Below are 15624 nucleotides of genomic sequence, written 5' to 3'. Positions count from 1 at the left end.
CGACTTTACAAATCATTATTCATCTGACAAAACAGCTCATTTTCAACCAGATTTTTAGTACTTGACTTTCATTACTTTCTTTACAAAAGATGAAGTGATACAAAAACACAAATTGCAAAAGATGTCCCCTAAATTAGATATTTTCTAATAGCTTCCTATCCCACTAGCTTGAATATGATTGCCCGTCCTTTCTAATCTTCTTGCACTTTAACACAAGGTTGTTTTTTTTTTTAACTCTCCTTCCAACAACTGCCGTCTCAATAATGACTAATGGTAAATTATGATCTCCACAGTCAGTAAATATCCCCACAGAAACCGATCTCATGGTCATACATGGATTCCCCCAGTCAAACACGCCCATGTAAAGCACAGTGCCCCCTCAGAGAGAAACCTGTGATTCATCATTTTCCACAGGTGAAGATTATTAAAACTGACGGAGCCACATTCAGAAGAGGAAAGATCAGTCTGATTTAAGTTTGACTCAGTCAACTGGATTACAGTGGATAGTAAATTAGGTGGGATTACAATTTTAACAAGAAATGTCACACAATTTTAAGCAAACAGAAATATAAAATGTATGTTTGCTTGACAGAATGACCAGGGTCATTAAGGTAAATAAGGTAATCAGTCAACACAAAATGTGTCAGTGGCCGACAGACCATACAACTTAATATCAAAGTAATTACTGATCTCTTATAGAAGCTTTGTTTAAACCTTTGAGGAGTCTGTGATTACCAACTCACATTGTGCAGCTAACTATTGCTCGAACCCAAAGAGATTATCGTACATAATAATAATGTCAGGTAGGACGGTGTGAAAATGTGCATCAAATTAACTCAACTTTATTTATTTATACAGCACCTGTCATACAAACATGCAGACCAAAGTGATTTCACAGAAAAAAAAAATTACAACAAAAAATTAAAGATATATATAAATATATATATATATAAATATATAAATAAAATAAAAAAATATATATAAATATATAAATTAAATATATAAATATGTATATATATATTTAATATTATAATATATTTAATATATATATATATATTAAAATATATATATATATGATATTGCTTCTACTAATTTCTACATACTATTTTCTTGGGCTTTGGATGACCTCTTCTGGGGAAACAAAGGCATCACAGTGAGGTCTCAGCTTTCCCTCTCGCCATCTTGTGGCCAGGCAAGGCAACACAACACAAAGAGGGGAGATGGCACAAATAATGGAGATGGAGCCACGTTTGTATTACGACAGGTCACGTGGTTTACTGGCGCAGGTGTTTCCCATCAGCACTCATCAAGAGATTGTCTGTTGCCTCGTTTAACTGTCAATCATCAGAGAAGTTTGTTCTCTGGCTATCAGAGGGCAAACGAATAGTGCAGTCAGTCAACTAAGGAGTAGTATTACATTGTTCTTCAGTAAAACCAGCAATACAACAGCGCAAACCTACTTAATTGCAAGTCAAAGTCTCTAGAAGTACCTTGTAAAAGCACTATACAACGAAAAAATAAAGTGTTGTATTAAGCTATATTTAATATTATGTCATTGCTATTTATGCAACATATTAAAATCTGTAAACTAGCTAATTTTTTTGCTAGTTTACAGATTTTTGGATATGAGCTTTATGATAATTTGTATATAACATATAAAAGTGTGTGCTGCAGTTTGTCAAACAAATGGAGTTAAACTTGCTTAAATCACAACATGTTGAAGTTATAGGTTATAGTGGCATACAAGTGTCCTGAAGTACAGAACTTATGCAAGTTACACTTCATCAAATTCAGCCTTTTCTTTTCTCCAAATCTTGTCAAATATAGCATGTGTTTGTTGCATAAAATCAGAAATCATATTATATACCAACTTAAGTTTAAAAACTCCAAGACAGACACGTAGTAAAACTTTTATTTTTGTTTTTCCAAGTCAAAAAACAAACAGAACAAAGATACAGAGTGAGATAATGAATTGATTTTTATACAGTGGCAATTTCAAGTGAAACGTTCCTTTGCCCAGACATGTGAAGTCTTTCCTCAGTTTGAAACCCTGTCTGGCCCTCAGACGCACACACACACACACACACACATTCATACAACCTGGGAGCCCCGATGTCCTGAATTGACCGGACAGCACACAGTTAAGACAACAGGATTAGATGCACACATGGTGGACAAACTATCACAACGTCTGCGGGGGTCCACCACGATATCTAGAAGTGCATTTACCAAACCCGCTTCGTCTCAAAAAGACTAGAAGATGGCGTTCCTTTCAATTCACGACCATCTCGGAAGCAATGTTGTTTCACAAAGTCATGACAAATCATTTAAACATTTTCAGAACAAAACCCAAAAGATTACTGGCTGCGTTTCATCGCCTCAGGACTCCCAGTCAGATCCAATACGTCCCCCCCCCCTCCCCTCCCCTCCCCTCCCCTCATATGATTCCCCCTCGTCACTAGTACATACATTGGTAGAAAAAAGAAACACTGATTTCAGAAATGCGGCTCGCTTGTGGATGAAGAGGGAAGAGGGAGACCCAGCTAGTCCGATCAATTCAGAAACCGCGTCAAATTGAGCGAGGAGGGACAGGACTTTTTTTCTCCTGTCTCCATCATCATCATCATCATCATCATCTGGTGTACAGACGGTTCCCCGACACAATCAAACCAGGTGGAGCCGCGTGAGAAAGCACCCATATTCAAAAAGAAAGTTCGCACTAATGTAGTGGGTAAGGATATTTGTGTTGTTGTTGTTGTTTTTTTTGTAACAGAGAGGCCAAAAGTGCTGTTCCTCTGGACACTCTGCTCAAAAGAAATAAACTGTTCAATGCCGGTGAAAAGAAAAAAGGCCAGCAGCAGGACAAATGTTGCCCTCTTCGACCCCCCCCTCGAACTCTACCTTCAACTGGGACATCATGCAATGCGTTAATACAAAGAGGCTCAAACGGGTGAGGAGAACGGGGACAACGGTAAAAAAGAAGGAAAAAAAGCACTCCTCTCCGGCCCCCTCCCCCGCCCCCCTTCATCCACAGTATACAAACATGAGGCTGCAAACAGAGTTACAGTCACCAAAAGCAAAACGAGAAAAGCCGAAAAAACACAAATTTAAAAAAAATCGTAGTTTTCCTCTATCCATATTCACACAGAATAGTATTTAACTTTCTTTCTTAAATAAATTGAATAGTCCAAATAAACCTGTGTACACGTCAGCTATCAGAAATGGGACCGAGATTAGCGAGACGTGGGAGGGAGTCCACAAAATTTAAACCTAAAGCTTGAATAAAATGTATTAACATGTGCTACTCATGCAAACAATGACAGAAGCAGCAACGCCAAACTAGTGTCCCTCGGCCACGTGTGCCCCATTTCCTTCTAGAAACAAAATTAAAGACAGAATAATCATTTATTTAATTCCCCCCCCCCCCCCAATATAAATCTTTAAATTTCCAGTGTCAAGGAATTTGACTTTTATCTGGAAAAGTGTTGTTTTTTTTGCTTTCGATGCACAAGTCTCCAAATGGTATCGGACTAGAAGATGCTGGTGGGTGTTTCATGACATCTTTCAGGTTTTGTCTTTGGAGCTTGAAGGCGAAGAGGGGAGGGCGATGATGGTGTACATACACCTTCGTAGTTATCGATGTTCAAGAGTGACATTTCAGTTTCCTGCAAGCCAGTTTCTCTCTCTCCTATCATGCATGTATTTCTGCTGACCGTCCAACTTTCTCCTTTGGACAATCTGACCCAACCATTCTACCGTATCCAACACCGAAAGCTCCTTCTTTGATCCACAAAATAGCCCCAAAGGCAGCAACTGTACTTTTACAAAAGCAGCAACGGTCTGACTAGATGAAATAGGCAGTAAAGTCTAAACTTTACCTCCTTGATTTTCTTCGGAGCTTATGCTTTAGTGATGAATTCAATCCTCTTTTCAAAAGGCTTTTGGCAATATGTACGCTTTCCACAACTATACACCCAACATTTAGAGAATGAGAGAGAGAGACTGGATGCAGTACATTATTAAGTTAAAAAGGGACCTTTTCTCCCCGTTATGTGCTCACATCTTCCTCTCCTTTTCGTTCCCTCTTGGGATTTGCCCCAACACCTCGTGTGAAAATTTAAAAAAAAAAAAACTATTTCAAAAGGCAGCCTTATTTGCCTTCAGGCAGAGCAGTCAAGTCTTTCACACAATAGTTTTAATTATTTCTTGTGGTAAAGGGGGGTTGGTGGGGGTCTGATGGTAAAGACAGGAGCATAACAGAGGTCCCAAAGGAGAACAATCCCAATTAGGACCCCTGTGGCAAGAAGCACAGCCACCTCCAGCTGGTTAAAGGTGCTGTCCTTCAGGTGTTCACCCACGAGGTGACGGGGCTCCTTCAAGTGTCCACCGTGAGGTGACTGCTTTCTTCAGCCGCCCCCCCCCCCCTTCTCCTCCGCGGCTCATCAGTTATTCTCCTCGTCGCTGTCGTCTGGGCTGATGGCCGGGCTGTAGGTGGGGGAGGTGGGGCTGTATCCAGGGGAGGTGGGGCTGTACGTGGAGCCTTTAGGACTAGTGGGCGAGTACGTAGGAGACGTGGGTGAGTACTTGGGTGAAGTTGGGGAGTAAGTAGGGGAGGTAGGGGAGTATTTGGGGCTGGTGGGGGTGTATGTGGGCGAGGTGGGGGAGTAGGTAGGAGAAGTGGGGCTGTATTTTGGAGTTGTTGGTGAGTAAGTAGGGGAAGTTGGCGAGTACTTCGGCGATGTCGGGGAGTACTTTGGCGATGTCGGGGAGTACTTGGGAGAGGTGGGGGTGTACTCCGGGGAACTGGGGCTGTATGAGGGGGAAGTTGGGGTGTATTTGGGGGAGGTGGGGGAGTAGGAGGGAGAGCTGGGGCTGTATGAGGGGGAGCTGGGTGTGTAGGTGGGCGACTGCGGGGTGAAACGTGGGCTGGAGGGGGAGTAGGACGGAGAGGTGGGGGAGTAAGACGGAGAGGTGGGGGAGTAGTTGGGGCTGGTCGGGGTGTAATTGGGGGAGGTTGGGGAATAAGAGGGCGATGTAGGGGAGTAGGAAGGAGAAGTGGGGGAATAACTGGGTGAGGTGGGCGTGTAGTTCGGCGATGTTGGGCTGTAGCTCGGGCTAGTCGGCGAGTAGGAGGGAGAGGTGGGCGAGTAGGACGGGGAGGTGGGGGAGTAAGACGGAGAGGTTGGAGAATAAGAGGGGGAGGTGGGGGAGTAGGAAGGTGAGGTGGGCGAGTAGCTGGGCGACGTCGGGCTGTAGCTCGGCGATGTAGGGCTGTAGCTCGGCGAGGTGGGAGAGTAGGAGGGGGATGTGGGGGAGTAGGAGGGGGAGGTCGGGGAGTAGGAGGGGGAGGTCGGGGAGTAAGACGGAGACGTGGGCGAATAGGACGGAGACGTCGGGGAGTAACTGGGCGAGGTGGGTGAGTAGGAGGGAGATGTCGGGCTGTAGTTGGGGCTGGTCGGGGAGTAAGAGGGAGAAGTGGGGGAGTAGGAGGGTGATGTTGGGGAGTAGCCGGGGCTCTGTGGGGTGTAGCCTCCGGGGGAGCGAGGCTCGTAGGCCGGGGAGGTGGGGGAGTAGTTGGGTGACATGGCTCCACCTAAGGAGAAAAACAGAAACAACTTTTAAGGGTGGAGTAAAATCATGTTTGCTTACTTTAAGATCAACAGAACACAAAAGTACTGAAATATCTGTTCCGTCTTACAATATCGACACACTGTAGTGTGTAAGACGGAATATTGTTGAATATTAACATTTTTACGATGCAAGCAATAAAAGTCAAAGCACTCAAATAAAAAATAAAAATCAGTTTTCTGCAGTGTCGAACCTGGAGACGGGATGTACGGGCTGGCAGGTCCCGGGGACCCTGGAGACCCAGGAGTGGGAGACCAGGCCGGGGAATAGCCTGGAGAGAAGCCGCTTGCGTCCGACGCTGCACTGGGAGAGAAACCGGCTGCTCCGGGGGTCATGCCGCTTCCTGGTGGGAAAAAAAGGCAGAAACTCAGATACAAAAACCTCTCCCCCTAAAAAAAAAAAAAAAGGAGCCAAGGCAACCAGAGCAAATACTCACCGACGCTGGGAGACCAGGCACCGTAGGCCGGCGTTGCTCCGGTGTTCCACGGGGTCATGGCAGGCGACATGCCGCTCATGGGACTCGGCACCGTGCCGAAGAACATTCCACTGGCTGCAAATAGGACGGATACAGAAGATAAATATCACAGCGCTTACACTACATCTACAACAGAAACCATATCCGACAAACATCTCCCCACTTACGTCCGGCCACGCTGATGCCAGGAATATTCGTAGGGATCTCCATGCCGTATTTACACTTCTCCGCATCCAACAGCAGGTCGAAGCATCCTGTACCAGCAGGGGCGAGCTGGCCAAGCATGATGTTCTCCGACACACCCTTCATGGGGTCACTCTCGGCATGGGATGACGCCTCCATCAACACATCCACCTGGAGGAGGAAATGCAAGGAAGAGTGCAACGTTTAATAGTTATTCAAATTGTGTCTTTCTTCTTCTTCATTTCTTTTCCTCTTCCAATCAGCAGTAGTTGAGGGAAGTATAGTTGTCAGTTAATTCTCTCACCGTCTCCTCAAAGGAACACTTCATGAGTGGTCCTGTGTCTTGACGGTTGATGCCGTGACGCGTGATGGCCATCAGGTGACCGCGGCAGGTCATGGTGTCACACAGCAGGGCCAAGTGACGGTAGTTGACATAGGAGCCGTCAAAGGAGATGACGTGGTTCAACTCCCTCTCCAGAGCCTTTCGCACTGCCTCAATTCCCAAGACCTACACAAGAGAGAGAGACGCAGAGGGGGGAGAACGTAAATATGTGTCTTGATCTGCTGAAATTCGACAGACGAGACAAAGCTGGGTTTTGTGCTTTCGTACCGTGAAGATCTCCACAATGTCGTTGGAGGTGGTCCTGACGGGATCTACGTCCTTCTCGCTGAGGACCCTCATGAGGCTCACGCCGTCTGTCTCGAGGATCCACTCCTGCAGGGCCTTGAACTCACCTTCCTCCGTGATGATGATCTTCTTCTTATTGTCAGTCTGGGGCAAGTGCATGTACACCTGGGGGAGAAGAGTGGGACTGTTGACTTAGCCACAGACAGGTGTCTCTCTTTTGTTACTGCTAAGAGGTTCTCCATGTAGCAGAAAACTACCGTTAGTGTGTGTGTGTTCACTCCGTTACCTTGCTGATCTGCTCAATGCCTTGTAGGGTCATGTCTGTCAGCATGTTGGATTCGATGCACCTCAAGAACACGTCATCATCCATTTTATCCACCACCTCCTCATCCTGGACAGGGAAAATACAGGTATTCATGATAAATATTGACCAGGGGGTAATAACAAATATAATATCGACACTCACCTCTTGGAACTTATTCTCATCACTGTTCATGATTCTGATTCGCAGAACGAGCTTCTCTGCGTTGTCGTCATTGAAAATACAGTTCAGGTCATCTCCAAAACCTTGAATAAAAAATAAATAAATAAACCCGTCGTCAGGAGAAAACCACCTTCCTCCCGTTAAAAACTAGTGATTTTGTGTGCCCAACCCACCTGCGTTGATCTTCTCTGCGATCTGCTCCATAGTCAGTTTGCGATCGGTCATGTGCTTGCGGTCGAGCTCGATGCGCAGCAGCCAGGGGGAAATGCGCGTCACGTCAAAGTCGGGCATCTCGTAGTAGACGTTCACCCACTCCTGGTCCTCGGCCACCACAGTGTTTTGGGGGTTGGGGTCGTAGTAGATGGCGGTGTTGGCCGTCACCTAAGTAAGGAGGCAAACTTTTAGTTGCCGCTTTTAAATGAGGATGAATTCATTTGGGCGAGCTGAGAAGGGCTGCAGCCAATAACTGTCCTCCTCTCACCTTTCGCAGCGTGGTGTGCTCCAGCCGACAGAGGATGTCCTTGGCCCTCTCAGCATCGCGGGCGGCCTGACCCAACAGGAACACCGTCAGCGAGGGCGTTTTGGGCCTCTTGGAGATGTTGATCAACTCCTTTAGTCGAGGCACACCGAGCGTCACGTTCTTGGCCGACACACCGGCGTAGTGGAAAGTGTTCAGGGTCATCTGGGTGGCCGGCTCTCCCAGAGACTGAGCAGCCAGAGCACCAACCATTTCACCCGGGTGAGCCTGAGAACGAAGGAGGGCATGAGATCGATCAAGAAAAGAAACAACGTGGCTTCAGAGTTCCACGTTAAACGGTTTAGTCGAGATCTCACAACTAGGAAATACCACAATGTGCTGAACTTACGATGGACTGGTTGAATTTGGTCTCAATCTCCCCCAGCAGCCAGTCGTAAGCCTCTGTGGAAAGGCGGAACTCCTCGGTCATGCGCTTAGAGCAGAGTGTGGCACGCAGGTGGATGTTGAAGAGCAGAGTGGCGTTCTGCTGCGCCTGTCGACTGAGCGGGTCTTCACCATTCACAATCACCAGCTTCTTACTCAGATCCTGAAGACCTGGAGATTTTCAAATACACGTAGAGATAGACAGTTTTTCATTTGTGTGTCGTCGATGCCTCACAGCCCCGTATTGACATTTATGAGGCGTTCTGGTGTAGTTTTGTACTTCCAGAACATTGTACGCTATAAAATGCAGTGCTTCCTACTGTGATGCTATAAGAGGTCTCCTTTATCTCTCTGGCCAAGAGAGAAACTAGGACTTAGAACTGTTCTACTTGTTATGCAACATGCAGGGATTCACCAGGCGGCTTTACGTGGCTTTAAGGGCCACCTGAGGCCAGGCCACGACCTCCTAGTTCTAATTCTACAGCCAGTGCGTCTTCCACACACAACATCCTGTCACTAAAACATAAGAAGGAACTGTCTGAGGAGCAATTTGCCTGTAAGAGTTAACAGATACAGTGACCAAGAGGACAGATACACAACGAGCGGTGATATATTATTGGTAGAGGTTTTTTAGCTTACCCTCGACCACCCTGAGAGGATTGAGGTCTGTTGGGGTTCGAATGTTGATACGGAAGATCTTCTGAGCGTTCCAGATCATCCTGGCCAGGTTGCATGGCAGCACCACCTGCAGGCGAGGAGAAACATTGCAGCTCATGAATATTTTTGATTTTACGTGGCAGACCAAGAGACTACTAAAGAGTGGAGGCACTTCTACCAATGTGAGCACCCACCTTGCTGTCCCCGGTGGGGAAAATGGCTCGGAGGACCTCTCTGTCCTCCTTCATCTTGTCAAATTCCTTTTCCAGGGATCCCTGCACATGGGCATTGGTCAGCACGTCTTTCACGACGTCCTCCTGCAGTATCCGCCTCAGCGCTCGCTCATTGGTGCAATCAAACCTGAACCTAGGCGGATTAGGAATGAGAAAAGACTGAAGATTAAGTAAATGTATGCAGCAACATTGGGAACTTTGGGAATAAAACTCCCTTCCAGTGATCACACATTCATACAAGATACTGGTAAGTGATGTTAAATTTAAAGAAAAGTCTCAATAAATTAAGGTGGTTTGGCCATTGAGGTTGGACATCATTCAGCAAAAAGAAACCGTCAAACAAAACACAATACTCTAATTATCAGAGTATATGGCTGTGTGACTTACTTCTTTTCAAAGGCCTTGTGCGAGGGTTTGAGTGTCACCACGTTTTGGAACTCAACGTTCTCTCCTGCCAGGCCGTCCTCACCGTAACGCAACTGAACCACCTGGTTGATGGAGTTACGCACCGTGCCGTCGTACTTCACCATCACCGACTCCATAGACTTGATCAGACGCCGCTGGATGTAACCTGGTGAGTTAGAACAGATTTACCACGCTAGAAACTACAAATGATGTCGTTGCCGTGGGGGAAGTACATTTAAATGCATGTTGAGACTGCCAGTCTAGTAATAACTTATAAACAGAGTATTATTTATTCATAATTTCCCACCCAGCTGCATGGACTCACCAGTCTCAGCAGTCTTGACAGCTGTATCGATAAGACCCTCTCTGCCTCCCATGGCGTGGAAGAAGAACTCTGTTGGAGTCAGGCCAGCCAGGTAGGAGTTCTCCACAAAGCCTCTACTCTCAGGACCGTAATCATCCTTGATGAAGTGAGGCAGCGTGCGGTGTTTGAAGCCAAAGGGGATTCGTTTACCCTCCACGTTCTGCTGCCCCACCACGGCAATAACCTGAATAAGGAGGTAAGATGAGCGGTACGGTGATATTAAATATAATACAAGCCATCATTAAACCATTAAGAGTTAATGAGCGTTAGATGGATTCCTTTACCTGTGAGATGTTAATCTTTGATCCCTTAGAACCAGCCACCACCATGGACTTGAAGTTGTTGTATTCAGACAGAGACTTCTGGGCTGAGGATCCCGTTTTGTCACGAGCATCGTTGAGGATACGATTCACCTGGTTCTCAAAGGTCTGCCTCAGTGTGTTACCGGGGGTCGGCTCCAGCTCGTTGTTGTGGGCTTTCTCGATGACCTGGCAGACAAAAGGCAAAGGAAATATGTAAACTTTTCTATTTGGGATTTCTGCTAAAAACAGGTAGACCTATGTTGATAAATAACCCCATTTCAGTAATTCTGTGAATTGTGTGCGTGAAATGTGTTGAGCTTACTTCTATCACATCCTGTTTGGCTTTCTTGATGGTGTTCTGGATGTCAAGGTAGGTCTTGGCATCAGCAATAGAGTCACCAATACCAATGGAATGACCTGAAGAAAAAATCAAGAGGAAACTCATAAATATTTAGACAAAACAAAAGGAAAAAGATTATAAAAAGAGAAGAAAAAAAATATATATATCAATTTTGCTTACCCTCGATGAGCAGCCAGTTGTTGACCACAGTCTGAATGTTGGAGTAGAAGAGTCTGGTGATGTCGTGGCCCATCTCCAGGTAGGAGATGTGGACGAGGGAGCCGGCTGAGGTTCCCAGAGATTTCTTACACAGGATTCCCATGATCAACTCGCCGTTCTCCACTACGACCTGTGTGTGACAGGAGTTGAACGTGGTGTCACTTGCATTGTCAGTCATTCCCGTTGTTGAATCTCTGCACGATTAAGGGGGGGGGACATGTACCTTGGTGTCCCCAGGTGAGATGTGCTTGTAAGGGCCACTGTCTTCCTCGTCCGGATGTGTGCTGTGTGTGCGGATCACGTTGATGTGTCCGGGAATGATTAGGCTGAAGATCTGCTTGCCTGTCCACATAGGACGGGGCTTGATGATAGCCGGCTGAGGCACTTTCCCGTCCCAAGTGGAGAGGAACATGAGGAGGTTCATCACTTCCCCCTGTGGTAGAGAAAGGCACAGTGTTAAGACCCGTTCAAGAAAGAACAAAACAGCGGCTGGTGACCCCGTCACTATCCCTTACCCGCTCTAAGAAGACATCTCGTTTGGTGAACTTGCGGACGGCCGTGAGGGTGTCCTGCACGATACCCATGACGGGCCTGTTGGACTGGGGTGTGACGATCATACGCGGCACCATGGCCAGCTCCTGAATCTCTGCCCTCGTCTCGAGGGATTGAGGCAGGTGGAGGTTCATCTCATCCCCGTCAAAGTCAGCATTGTATGGAGTGGTGACACTGGAGGGAGACCAGAGGACGGGATGTTAGAACTGCTTAACCACATAGATAGCTCCTTTCAGTCAGGAATAATGTAACAGTCCGAAAATCCTTATGTCAGTATAAAAGCATGCTATATGTTGTATTGATTTGGTACCTGAGGTTGAGTCGAAACGTGGACCATGGCAGAATCCGCACCCTGTGCCCCATCATGGACATTTTATGAAGTGTAGGTTGTCTGTTAAAGATGACGATGTCACCGTCACACATGTGTCTTTCCACCTAAAACCGAGAAAAACATCAGTTTAAGTTAGTATAAATATATATTTCAAATCGTCATCGAACAAAAGATAGTTTTAGTAGTAGAAGTAGTTCTAGAGATGCATATAAGTATTTCAATCTTGCCTTGTAGCCAATTTGCAGGTGAAGGTCACTTGGTTTTGGGTGGAATCGCAGGTCAATTCTGTCTCCATTGTCACGAATGATGTATTTGGCTCCCGGGTACTGGCTGTTGCCTCTTCGCACCAGCTCTTGTAATCTAAGATTGTCGTCAGAATTAATTAGCCGGCGTCAAATTTCACGAAGAAATTTTTACACGTCACATAAAGTGGAATCAGCTGACTAGTTCGCAGTACCTGTCAATATTAAAGGGTGTGACTATTTCTGGAAAGGTCATATTGGCCGCAATGGATCGTGGTACGCCCACTTGGTCGATTTGCAGCATGGGGTCTGGGGTGATGACAGTTCGTGCAGAGAAGTCCACACGCTTGCCCATGAGGTTACCTCGGACTCGCCCCTCCTTCCCCTTTAGACGCTGTTTTAAGGATTTGAGAGGGCGACCAGACTTTTGCATTGCCTGAAAGAAAAATTAATTGAAATTAAGCACTATAATAAATACGGTTAAAAAATGTTTCACGGAAAACTGTGGGACTGGGCTCACGTTAAGTGTATTTCAGACTATGTTCCATTTAATTCTGTACTGGGTACAACTCTAACTCTACATTTAAGGCAACAGGTAAGTGAATACAGACCCTTGGTAGGCCTGGCAATTCGTTGTCAATCATGGTCGCAACATGAAACTGGAGCAGTTTGACATCTTCAGCTATGACGTGCGCTGCGGCGCCACTCTGCTCGTTTCTTCTCAGCTGGTTGTTGATTTTGACGATGTCGGCCAGCTTGTGGGTCAAGTCATCCTTTAAAACAGAGTTAATTGGCAATTTGTTGTTATTGTTGTACGGTATAGATCTAATTTTTACACAACTTCGAAACATGTAGGAACAAAACATGCAGTGTAACAACAGCCTGGGGTCAAATTACTGTACCTGGTTTCGAGCGGAGCCCTGCATAACTACAGCAGGCCTGACAGCCAGTGGAGGCACGGGCAACACAGTGACAATCATCCATTCTGGTCGGGCAAACTTGGGGTCCATGCCCAAGATGACGTCCTCTTCATCCGAGATGCGCTTAAAGATCTCGTGCACGCGCTCGGGGTTCAGCAGGATTTTCTTTTCTTGCGAATCCTCATTAACGTGCTTCCACTCAGCATACAGCTCCAAGCCGGAGCGTCTGATGCGTGGCTGGTAGCGCCCACATCCACCGTGGCCCTGCGTAAGTCACATTGTGGGGAGTGACAGAAAAGTGTGAGAAAGAAATAAGTCGGGCAGTGCTGTGAATGTTGAGCGCCGAAATGCCCATTTACGGTGACAAAAAGAATACATCCATATACCTTCTCCTTGGTAATGTCCTCTTCAGTCTCCTGCTGTTCCATTCCAAATTTGTTGTCCATCTCCTCTCCTCCTTCACAAATATTTTTTCCTTTGCACAGCTCGTACACGTGTGTCAAACGTTTCCTGGGCTGCCCTTTCGATTTTATCAGGATATCTTTGATCTTTGGATTGGTCTGTAAATAACAGCAATAGGACCCAGTTCAACATCAAAATAAGCCATAAACAAGACTGAAATTAAACTTTTATGATCAAATGTCAGTGGATTATTATCATCATCTATGGCAATATGCTGATTGTACTCACCGAATCCACCAACAGCTTTGAACAGAAGAAACAAACACATCGAAGAACCTTCATTATCTTTGTTACGAAGCCAACGTGGAAAACTGGCTTTGCCAGTTCTATGTGCCCAAAGTGGCCAGGGCACTCCGTCATGTTGCCTGAACCAAAAAAAAAGTTTATAACATTAAGTAATGCCATCAAATAAGAACAACATCAAACTGATCAATAACATATTCAACATGAAATGTTAACGGGACATTATACCTGCACATGTCTGACATCTTCCAGTTCGTTCTATGACCCCTTGTCTTGGGTCCATAAGGCCACCAAGTTTAGGGCGTCCACCTTCTGTTGTTTCGGGGTACTTGATTCCCCCTTCTGTAACGGACATCCGTTTCTGGGGAGAAATACATTGGTCATGTGAATATTTATATCTACACGCAATCATAGACAGTTGAGCATCTACCGTCTCCTGCATACGTGTCAGTCTTAAACATACATTCTTCCATCTTCAGCAATACAATGTAAATGTATGTAAACGGTTTAAATAAACCATCATCCAATATTCAGTGCTAAACATTCATTCAGATCGAGACAAAGCATGTACAATGATAGCGGAGTTTGAAAATGCAGTAATCTAAACATTAACTTTCATGTTATGTGAAACGTTACACATAATTACATAAACTATCATTCAAACCAATAATGATTAAATCCTGAGTTAAAGAAAACATGCTGCACGTACCCTTGTATACATTTATTGTGAATAAACAGACCAACTACAATTCAACGAGATTGTAACAAAACAAGCTAACTGTGTCCATAACGAAAAGCTATAAATTAAGCAAAAAATGTAATTACTGGTGGGCCTATCGGGTACTTTGCGTAAATAAAAAGGGGGTTTAATTCATGTGATCGCATGGATCCGTTTTTGAGAATGTTGTGCTTAGTTTTTCAAACTTCCTGCAACATGCTAGTTAGCACAAGCTACACCAGCTTGTCACAGCTAGTTAGCTAGGCTAGGCTAACATCGAGCATTTCCCGTTGTAAACAGAACCGTGTCTTTGTCTAATATGTGTAGCTACAAGATTAGTCAAGAAACTGTATACGTGATGTGTGATCTGTCCGATAATTATTAAAATACCCAACTCCCCCCTAAAAAGAAAACCTACAAGCTCATCTGGGCTGATGATGCCGAACTGAACTCTCTTGATCGTGCGCAATGGGCATGCGCTGTCGCCGGAGGGCGGTCCGTGCATCCTGTGTATTGAAAGAGACGCGTCCTTCCTCGGCACGCCGCTTTGTGAGCAGGAACAGCCTTTAAATTGCCACCACGACTCTGGTCAGTCCGCCAACGGTGACCGGAAAGTCTCCGAAGGCGATATCCCAGGGACCTCTGCTGTTGTTAGCCTTTATAACCAAGTTACTTGTGTTTAGGTCCTAAGTATAACGTCTACCGGCTGCTGCCTTCCCTTTTTAGGTCTACACTCTGGAGCGCTCTGAGCGCTTCTGAACGTGAAGCGGTTCAACGCTTCTTTATATAGACTGAGTACATACTACGGGGTTGCCGACTCAGAAAAACAGGGACTGACTCTTCGGAGGGTGGGACATGGATCTCTGTAGTAAAACGCTCATTGGCCATTCAAGACAGCTGTATGAATAATTAATTTAGTCTCACGTTTAGCCAATTAGAGAGCACGTTTATGTTTTTAACAAATCAGAGTCATAGGCGGGTGTTGGTTTAATATAAACTCACTCCGATTGGCTTTATTAAAACAGTGTAGGCGGTGCTGCGTATGCTTTGCATGCAAAATATGAATATTCAATTAAAATCCTATCGATTCGTCCGTGTTCTTATTAATATTGAGGAGTACAACATAGATGACCAATGGCTATGAAGAAATGAACCCTCTTAGAATAATTTCAACAAAACCCGCCCTTCCTCCGATGTTTGCCGAATGTGTCCGATGTGAAATTCTTCCCTCAGAGCAAAAATTAAAAAAAATCTCTGTCCTCCCGTTCGTCTCGCTGTAGATCAGCCTGGGCTCTAAGAAAAGAGGCTCAGGGCTGAGGCCTGTTAAGACCTTTGAG

The 15624-nt window shown here is 45.5% G+C and overlaps 1 protein-coding gene across 1 annotated transcript; it reads right to left on the bottom strand.

Annotated features, from left to right (window-relative positions):
• Positions 1-1896: 1896 nt before the first annotated feature.
• polr2a (polymerase (RNA) II (DNA directed) polypeptide A) lies at positions 1897-15032 on the bottom strand. The gene is made up of 29 exons (XM_034556650.1): positions 14706-15032; positions 13798-13930; positions 13555-13691; positions 13251-13424; positions 12847-13128; positions 12556-12717; positions 12160-12380; positions 11930-12062; positions 11682-11806; positions 11335-11545; positions 11043-11252; positions 10781-10949; positions 10583-10677; positions 10243-10446; positions 9920-10142; positions 9577-9760; positions 9151-9322; positions 8939-9044; positions 8265-8470; positions 7880-8143; positions 7572-7779; positions 7381-7481; positions 7201-7305; positions 6897-7079; positions 6591-6794; positions 6271-6457; positions 6065-6178; positions 5822-5971; positions 1897-5593 (listed from the first exon to the last, which is right to left on the bottom strand). The coding sequence occupies exons 1-29, from the start codon at positions 14790-14792 to the stop codon at positions 4443-4445; spliced, it is 5901 nt and encodes a 1966-aa protein (XP_034412541.1). The 5' UTR covers positions 14793-15032; the 3' UTR covers positions 1897-4442.
• Between the last annotated feature and the right edge of the window lie 592 nt (positions 15033-15624).

The sequence above is a fragment of the Cyclopterus lumpus genome, chromosome 18 (genome assembly GCF_009769545.1).
Source record: "Cyclopterus lumpus isolate fCycLum1 chromosome 18, fCycLum1.pri, whole genome shotgun sequence".
NCBI classification, from domain to species: Eukaryota; Metazoa; Chordata; class Actinopteri; order Perciformes; family Cyclopteridae; genus Cyclopterus; species Cyclopterus lumpus.
This window is presented reverse-complemented; position numbering and strand designations above follow the sequence as displayed.